The 10,178-nt window shown below is 32.5% G+C and overlaps 2 protein-coding genes across 2 annotated transcripts; one reads left to right on the forward strand and one right to left on the reverse strand.

Moving 5' to 3' along the window:
• Positions 1–2,161: 2,161 nt before the first annotated feature.
• LOC106131892 (dehydrogenase/reductase SDR family protein 7-like) lies at positions 2,162–7,119 on the forward strand. Its single transcript, XM_013331159.2, has 5 exons — positions 2,162–2,568; positions 2,678–2,821; positions 4,538–4,757; positions 5,337–5,582; positions 5,926–7,119. Exons 1-5 carry the CDS (start codon positions 2,428–2,430, stop codon positions 6,117–6,119), a joined length of 945 nt encoding a protein of 314 aa, XP_013186613.2. The 5' UTR covers positions 2,162–2,427; the 3' UTR covers positions 6,120–7,119.
• A 759-nt stretch (positions 7,120–7,878) lies between these two features.
• LOC106131893 (transmembrane protein 11 homolog, mitochondrial) lies at positions 7,879–9,672 on the reverse strand. Its single transcript, XM_013331160.2, has 3 exons — positions 9,565–9,672; positions 9,188–9,408; positions 7,879–8,474 (listed from the first exon to the last, which is right to left on the reverse strand). The coding sequence occupies exons 1-3, from the start codon at positions 9,585–9,587 to the stop codon at positions 8,197–8,199; spliced, it is 522 nt and encodes a 173-aa protein (XP_013186614.2). The 5' UTR covers positions 9,588–9,672; the 3' UTR covers positions 7,879–8,196.
• Positions 9,673–10,178: the final 506 nt, after the last annotated feature.

Raw genomic sequence — 10,178 nt, forward strand, 5'->3', positions numbered from 1 at the left:
TATTTTGGGTGAAATTTAAGCCCTCAAGGATAATTTTTCCCGTTCTTTTTCATATTTTCCATTATTTTTTCGCTCCTAATAGTTGCAGCGTGATGTTATATAGCCTTAAACCTTCATTGTTAAATGGTCTATTCAACACAAGAATTTTTCAATTCGAACTATAAAATTCTACTTTGAAATTCAAAAGAATTTTCATTTGATATGGACCTGTCTCTTAGAAGTACATACATACATATGGTCACGTCTATATCCCTTGCAGGGCAGACAGAGCCAACAGTCTTGAAAAGACTGATCGGCCACGTTTAGCTATTTGGCTTAATGATAGAATTGAGATCCAAATAGTGGCAGGTTGCTAGCCCATCGCCTAAAAAAGAATCCCAAGTTTGTAAGCCTATTCCTTAGTCGCCTTTTACGACATCCATGGGATAGAGATGGAGTGGTCCTATTTTTTTTTTGTATTGGTGCCGGGAACCACACCGCACTATATACTTATAAGTAATTGCAAATAAGTAATATGTAAACTGTACAAATATTTGATTCAAATAAGAATTTTCAGAAGATTCTAATCAACATTTTATGACAAAGTACCTAAATGCATTGTAGTATCAAACAGTTGTTGAGACTTAACAATTTACATCTATCAAAATTTTAATTCCGAAAGTCAATTTCATATATTTTGTCACTAAATTGCCTAAAACCACATGGCTTAAGTCAATACTTAAATAACTTAGTTACTATCGGCCATGTGGTTTTAGGCAATTTAGAATAGGTCCACTTCATATATTTCCCAAGGATGTCGTAAGAGGCGATTATGGGAAAGGAACATAAACTTGAGATTCTTCTTGTAGGTGATGAGCTAGCAGCTAGCAACCTATCACTAATTTGAATCTCAACTCCATAATTGAGCCATACAGCCTTTCAGTCATTTGCAGACCGTTGACTCTGTCTACCCTGAAAGGGATATATACTTACCTACGTGATAGTATGTATGTATGTTGGTACCAATAAGACTATAGGCATGCTGTATTTTACTTTTATTTAACTACACTTACAAGAAGAACTCCATTGTATATATCTAATGGAGTTTTGGTTTACGGTAAGCACAATACCTATCACTTTTTTATTGTCCGGTCCATACTAAAAATACCCCAGTCACTACTTGTAGATACAGTTTTGTAACTTAACTCAAACTCAAAAATGAGGATTACACAAAAAAAATTGTCCACTAACCCTGTGTTGTTACTCAAATCAAGTTTATCAGAACATTAATGAACTTTGAATCCGGTGTTGTCGACTTGATAGATAGATAAAACTCTTTATTGCACCATAAGAGAAAACATACAAACAACACAAAGCAGATATAGGTGTTACAAAGGCGGACTTATCGCTAAAGCGATCTCTTCCAGTCAACCTTTGGGTGGAAGGAAACCAAATAGGAGATCGGCGTTGGCGCAGAGCAAGATAAATAAATGTTTGAACATAATAAATACATACAGAATATATATCTATATATAATACATATAAATACATACAAATACGCATAAATACATAATAATAACATATACTTAGGATAGTGTAGAAAGATAATGAGACCTAACGAAGTTTTTGAAACTATTAATAGTCTGGGCTTTCCTGATATCGACAGGGAGAGCATTCCATAGACGGACAGCTTGTACAGTAAAAGAGTGGGAATAAAAATTGGTGTTGGATGTCGGTAGTGTTAGTCGTAGGGTAACCGTGCTACGCAACTGCGGGTGGCTCCTTGGGCATCGCTATAAAAATTGAAGCGCTCCTTTGACTTGGAGTCATCATATTTATTTTGAGATTAAAACATGGCCGAAAATATGACGAAATAAGTGGTCAATAGCGGCGTGCGATACTATATTTGTTTTGTGTCTGTAGCACTGTCTAATAAACATTTTATCTGTTTATCTTAGCGCTATGCACATACATAGGATACACAGTGTCCCGGGCATTGTTTTTGAATCTATGATATCTAAATAGTTCATATTAGTCAGTTGGTACAATTGATGAGGATGATGGCCAACAAAATAAACAAATTATTGACTGCTGTCAATGTCATTATTGTCATTTTATAATCAAAATCAAAACATTCAATTTTATGTCTTGTTTTGTCCAACCTTAAAGTGTCAAACATTTCGAAACAAAGTAGTAGTAGGTAGATATCAACTTACGTTTTATCTACGTACTTAGATAATTTTATTTATTGTTGCCGGTTGTACTTTAACCTTTGTTTTAGCTACCTAACCTACAAGCATTGTATATATCGTATATACCTGCAGGCGGTGTTTTATATCATTCTCTTTGCACGACTGACGTGTTCGGATCTTCAGTGATCATACTGAATTTTTTTTTTCCTTATTTATAGTTTTGTGATCTACAAAATTACCTTAACTGATATCAGAAATGAATCCGTACCATCCAAGTATAAGTGCTATCTCATGGTACATCAAGTACGTTGGGTTACCAATAACTGTAGGGGTCACTATTTACAGTTTATTATGCCACATGAATCAACGAAAACTTAGAGCTGCATTGCGAAACAAGGTAAAGCCTTCTCTTATAAATAAAGTTATTTTCGTAAAGGAAGTTGTTTCCTCTCATTTGTACAGAACAGATCATCTAGCCTCTTATTTAATGTTTTCTTTTATTTCAGGTTGTAGTTATAACAGGTGCAAGTTCTGGTATAGGTGAAGCATTGGCACATACTTTTTATGACCAAGGAAGCAAGGTAGTCCTTGTAGCAAGGCGTGGTAAAGAACTAAACCGTGTGAAAGATGATCTGATGTCAAAAAAATTGGTAAGATGTTATTTTTACTAGTTTTTATCTTGTTACACAATTTCAATTCCCTATTAAACCATCGAGGTTAACAAAGATCTCAATGTTTTACAGTCTATTGACTTTATGTCTATCTTCTTAGGGATGATTTAGTACCTAAAATTCCTAAATAATATTTTATTTATTCCTTGTACATCACTCTTAGTAAAAAATCAGTGCTCCTTTATTTTTTATTCATAATTATCTGATTATCTTTTTAGTTGCATCTTTAATTGTGGTCTTGACATAGAAAAACCTGTTTGCCCTTCAATATGCTCTCTCAAATGGGTCAAGTCTCTTAAGATTGATATGGTGTCCAAAGAGTCTCTAGATTGATAATAACATATGTTCAATATTAACCACATGTCTATTGTTATAATTATTATTTGAAGTTGTGTTGATTGGTACATTACTTAGCTGTGCTTGCTTCATGAATAGATTTAGCCTAGATCTATTCTACTACATTGAAAACTACAAGCTAAAAGGCAGATAAGGATCTGCTTATTATTGTTTAATTAATCTTTGAAAAGAGAGTTATGAATGTGGATGAAGCGAAGGAAGTGTGTAGAGATTGTGGCAAGTGGAAAGAGGTAGTCTCTACCTACCCCTCTAGGAAAGAGGCGTGATTTTTTATGTATGTATGTATCTTTGAAAAGAATACATGTGAAGGTCAGATACCTTACATACATAAAAAATCATATACATACATACATAAAAAATCATATACATACATACATAAAAAATCACGCCTCTTTCCCAGAGGGGTAAGATGAAAAACATTCCATGTGTATTAAATAAGATTTCAATTATGCAATAGTTGGTCCAATACCTACATGATTTCTTTCCCTTATAACAAAAGATCGGAATAGGTAGATTGAATTGGGGTCAATGAACTGAAATGTATATATTAATATGGACATGCCTCCGGGATTGCGGGATTTGTAAATTATTAACATTTTTTGAAAAGTACCCGAAACCGCTGAGCTTGCATGAAGAGAGTTATGAATGTGGATGAAGCGAAGGAAATATGCAGGGATCGTGGCAAGTGGAAAGAGGTACTCTCTGCCTACCCCTCCGGGAAAGAGGCGTGATTTTATGTAAGATTTTTTCCGGAATTTTTACAAGTGGGATGAAGAATATATTAGTGGTAGCTGTTTTCCCCCGACTTTGATCACGTAAATTGTAGTCCTATGTTACCCACGGACAATGTAGTTTACTGTAAGTGTAAGTACTGAAATGGAATCCCGGAAAAGAGGCTTATCCATGTTATGCTTTCTATGGTAATTCACGATGCAAGTACATAAAATCAATCTACCTATTCCGATCTGTGCTTATAACATACACTAGTTCCTTTATTGTTTTGCCGGTTGACTGGAAGAGATCCCTTTATGGGATAAGTCCGCCATTGCTAGTGATTTGTTTATTTTATAATACTTTGTACTATTTTCTTGTTACTGTGTAAATTTCTATGCAATAAAGATATTACAAACAAACATTATTACTACAATCTTTAAAAAAAAGTTGTTTAGCGAAGTATAGATAAATATAGGTATATATTAAAAGTTTATTAAATGATCTAATGCATTTTTGTGATGAAATCTATATCCTTTTTTACATATTTTTATATTAACTGAACAAACAGTATATACCTATCTTAATTTTTATGATTGATAATTACTGTACATTAAAATCTTTCAGTCAGTCCCATGTCAAGAACCTGTAGTGTTAGAATTGGATCTTGCAAATGTGGATCAAATGGCAGCATTTGTAAAAAAAGTACACAATGTGTGTGGACAAATTGACATTTTGATAAACAATGGTGGAATATCCCACCGTGCTTCTATACTCAATACTGACATGAAAGTATTTAAACAAATCATGGAAGTCAACTACTTTGGTACCGTTGCATTAACTAAAGGTAATATATTTTAGTATAGATATTTTCATCATAAACACAAATACAAATCTTTTCTGTTTATAATAATATTATGCACTAAGGCCATGTGGTTCCCGGCACCAATAAAAAAAAGGACCACTCAATCTCATTACCATGGATGTCGTAAAAGGCGAGGCTTCTTCTTTTAGGCAATGGGCTAGCATCCTAACACTTGTGAATCACAGTTCTATAATTAAGCCAAACAGCTGAACGTGGCCTATCAGTCTTTTCAAGACTATTAGACTACCCTGCAAGGGATATACTACACCTCTACCGATTTAATACACATACACATAATTAAAATATTAGTAACAATTGAAAATGTGGTTGCATAAATTTTACTAGTCTTTTCTAACATTCTACTTCTGAAGTATAAATAAAATAAATTTTGTCTTGTTATCAGTGTAAATTTTGTTATTATCACTTAAATTTTGTAAAGCTGTAATATTGTTTAAGAAGTAAGACACTGACCCCCACTGACTTAGAAGCATCAGCTTAGAATGCCATTCAGAATATATTTTGACGAGTTAAGCTCCTTTGTCAAATAAATTGTTATTTCAGCTGCTCTTCCAAACATGATTGAAAGAAAAAGTGGTCATATTGCATTTGTGAGTTCAGTACAAGGATTGATAGCCATACCTGACCGCGCAGCATATGCTGCTTCTAAACATGCTCTTCAGGCATTTGGTGATTCTCTTCGTGCAGAAATGCATCAGCATAATATTGTTGTCAGTGTAATTAGTCCAGGCTACATCAAAACCGCAATATCCATTAATGCCTTAACAGGTTCTGGGAACAATCATGGAGGTAAGATTCAGGCAGAAAAATTTGACGAAGCTGCTATTTTACACTTACTTACTTAGAATTATTTTAATGAGGTTTATTACCATCAAGGGTCATCTATTTACTTAGTACGAGTATATATACATAAGTCTTTGTCTCCCTCCCTCTCTCTCTGTCTTTGAGATAATTAGAAGTATCAAAAAGAGAAAGATGATAAGCCATATGCCTTGACAACATTCGTGAATGAGGGGGCAGGTTAATAATAATAGTGGCTACAATTACATTCATCCTTTAATGTTACAGTTTTATAGCAATTTAATTTATTTTATGTGTCAAAGACTCATTATTATTCCTTTTTTATTTCCAGTAATGGATGCAAGCACAGCAGCTGGTTTCAGTGCAGAATACGCCGCAGAACAATTTTTGGATGCCATTGTTAATAAGAAGAAGGAATTTATACTCAGTCAATTTATGCCTAGGGTTGCAATATTCTTAAGACAAGCAATACCGTCCCTGTATTTTTATTTAATGACTAAGCGCGCTAATAAAACCGAATGGTAATTTGTTAGTTACTATTTTAATTTTATATTCTTTGTGCTACATACAAACATTGATCTAGTGCTAGATCATGCAAGTAAAAAACACTTATGGAGTTTTAACTATATGAATAGATTCATATAAGATGCTACTGGTAAATTAATTTATTACTGATTATTAGGAATTATAATTCATTATTAAATTATTAAAAAGCTATAATATGGATTATGCTTGTATTTATTTTTATCTTGCCATATTTTGAAATTTATCTTTTGATCTTTTGATTAAGAATAAATGTGTTCGACTTTGTGAATACCTACAATAATAGTAGATCGTAAAGTTCGTTGAAAATTTGGTACATTTTGAACATAACTGTTTATTTTTTAAATAAATTTAGGTACCAAAATATAATATGTGATCGAAAAAAAATCCTGTTGTTTAAAATTTGATGTTTAGAAGTAAATGTGGCTGGTTATTTGTATCCAGCTATGTATATCCTTGTAGTCATACTTGTATGACAAACTAGCATGATTTCGAGAAATCAGCGGCTAAAACTACTTTTGGTAGAAGAGGTTGTTCAAAAGAAGTTTTGACTGACACAATAGTTAATTGTGACTGATTTAGTTGGTTAGTTAAAAGAACTATAACCTAGGTATTCACTAAATATTTTCAGTAAAAACCTTTTTAGGTAAAAGTAGTTTTGACCAACCTCTTCAGACAAAAGTAGTTTTAACCAGATAAGTTTTTGACTGCAACCTATACACCATTAGATCATTAGCTTTGTTTGTTTCAAATTAACAAATTACATTAGGTAGAGACATTTGCTCTAAAACTTTATTTTAAAAGTAAAAGGTAGGACAAATGTTATTTAAATATGTAGTTATTGTTTTTTTATTTATTCATATAACAGGCAATAATCTTGCCAATTAATAATAGGAAATGTAATGTTGTTATTCATTATCTGGTAGACAATGGTTTTCTCAAGGAAGTATTTTATAGGAAATTAAAATATTGCAGAATTGTACATATTAGGTACATATTTTTAATTCTTACATATAATCACGTCTTTGTACCTTACGGGATAGACAGAGCTATCATTCTCGTAAACTAAAATGCCAATTTCAGCTTATTATATGACGTTATTACATCATTAAGATGGAATTGATATTCAATAGTGACGGTTGTTGGCCCAGTGCCTAAAAGAATCCTAAGTTTATCCCTTAGTTGCCTTTTACGACACCCATGGGAACCACCCGGTTCCAGGATTTTACCTTTAACTACCCGAAGGTTGGCTGGAAGAGATTGCTTAGCGATAAGTCCGCCTTTGCTCAACATGTTCATAATGTATGTTTCTTCTACATATGTATTTTTTATGGGCAATAAAGATAATTTGTATTGTATTGTATTGTATGGCAAAGAAATGGAGTAGTATTCCAAGTGCCGGGAATCACACAATCTAAAAAGGCGCGTTGAGCTCAGTTTATCTTTACTTCCTCTTTAATTATATCCATCTAGCTTTTCTGTTTTAAAACCAAATATCTTTTTATTAATTAAACATCCTTTCCCTTTATACACATTGTATCTATGATTATTTGTGATTATCTTGAATATTCATGCCTGATTATGGGTTTATATTGAAATAAAGTGTAAATGTTGGATTGCATTATTTGGTTGGGTGTTGAACATGGATTGATTGAACATGTACTGACATCATTTGTTCAAAGCTTCAAATTTGAATTACTATGCAGATGCTGAGCAGGAAAAATAGTAACACCATATGAAATGTTTTTATAAATATTTTATTGCACAGTATGTAACAGTGCTGACATATATCACTGTTTGCATATTTTCAACATAACGATAACAACCTACTTTAGTCCATAACTAAAAAAATATTATTTATAAGGAAATATTCTTTGTACAGGCTTGTTCTTCTAATTCTACACAGTTAATTATATTTTCACATATACAGCTCCCTACAACCTAATTACAGCAGTTTAGTTACAAACAGAAATAACAATGAATTATTTCTTTTACATTACCTACAATCAATCTGAATTTTTACTATCAGCTTACCAAACACAATTATAAGCTACGAGACCTATTTAAATGTATTATATAGTCTCCATAGACAGATGGCTGCAGCAGCTAAAGACACTGTGTTATGTAAAATTATTTTTCTTTTGTTATCTGTGTGTACTAGTACAACAGGTGATGATGTGAGATCACTCAATAATGGTAGCCTTGAGAGTTGATGGCGGTTCTTTTCTTCTTGATATTTACAACAAGGATCCCACTGCCATGATAATGTGTAACAACCAGCGCACAGGACTGACACTATCCCAAAAGGAGCACATGCTAGTGAACTCCAGGCAAGCCCTGTAAGATGATGGGTTTCATTAGATGACTATTCATGAAAACAATAAACCTTTTAAATATATACGGCTTAAAATTCTGTAAGTGTGTGAGTTAAGAGGTTCAGGAGGAGAGATATCACTCCATCCTCAACATTTATTGTTATGTATGTTTGTAATGGTTATTATTTTAATATCTCTCCTCCTAAACCTCTTAACTCACACACTTACAGAATTAAAAGGTTTATTGTTTTCACTTATACATAACAATGTATGAATGTCAATGTTCAAACTGTTAAGGTGCCCAAATAAAAGTGATTGCACAAGTGAAAGCATTATGCTTAAAAAAAGGCTTCTCCTCAGTGAGGTGAAGATGTAATAAGTCTAATGCCAGGAAGAAGAAGATGTATGTTCATGTAACTTTTTGATAAAATTTTAAAGGTGTGAGGTTAGTTGAAATTGCAAGTTTTGTTGGATATCAATGTGTAGTAGATTTATAAATAAAATAAATAGACCTAAAACTATATAGAATTAATCTTGTAAATTATTATTTAAATTTTGTCTTTATCTCACATGAACTAAGAATAACATTGGTGATATGCTCTGATGAGTGAGAGATATTGTTATCTTCTGCTATTACCATAATTTAAATTTTCACAAATATTGCCATTTTTTTGAGTAGTAATTTCAGCTTTTGTGATGCAATATAATGTAGCCAATCGTTTACTTGGCATTTACCTGAAGCAATGCTACAGAGACCACTGTATACAGATACTTTATGTAAGAGGTTTCCAACGTAAATCCAACGAGCCGTTTCTTCACCAAGGGGCTCTGGTTCTATTACAATTACACTCACGCCGGCCTCAAGTGCTCTTTCCAATTCCATTTCAAATTTGATATGAGCATTTTCACTGTCATACACTTCTCTAATGATTGCGACACTTGATGGCTTGAGTTCACTGCAAAACAAAGCAAATTTTAAAAGTAATACAATTCAGTGTTCTTTTTATTAAATTAACAACAGAGCTCGGCTCCAAAATAAAGTAAAATTGATTTAATGAGTGCTTCAAAAATCAGCAGAAAATAAAAATCACAATTCACTATTATTTACAAACCTGTCACTTTCATCACCTGCCATCTTAGCTATAGACAAAAATAGAGGTAGAAGTGATGTAGTGCCGTGAGGAGAATAGGGGGTCTTTGTTTCATAGACTATAAATATATACGCATTTTGCCGTATAGTAAAAACAAAATCAGTAATGTAACGATATCGATATTAGTCATTCCGCAAAAATTGCACCAATACAAAGTCCATTGTCCCAACACTTTCGAATTTTCATATTTTACAACAATTGGCATATCTCAATATTGATCACAGATTTAATAACATTATATTTATATGTCTGTGATATCGGTATATATTTTTTGGCTGAATGTTTGGCAAATTTATTTAAGAATCAAATGTAGAATCTAACAAACTTTTATTAACATATAAATATAAGTTCGCAAAAACCAATGTAATTTAAGCATGTCACACGGGAACTTAAGTTGTGAATATGTCAAAAACTACTCAACCAATTTTGATGCCTCACGAACTTAAAAACCTTACTAATCGATTAAAATTTCATTAAAAACAAGCTCAATGGTTCGAAAGTACCTAAGCTTATCTTAAGTACCTAATTAAGTTGTAGTGTAGTCTTATAAATGTAGTGCGCCAACATTTTGATAT

The sequence above is a fragment of the Amyelois transitella genome, chromosome 5, assembly GCF_032362555.1.
Source record: "Amyelois transitella isolate CPQ chromosome 5, ilAmyTran1.1, whole genome shotgun sequence".
In the NCBI taxonomy this organism is placed as follows: Eukaryota; Metazoa; Arthropoda; class Insecta; order Lepidoptera; family Pyralidae; genus Amyelois; species Amyelois transitella.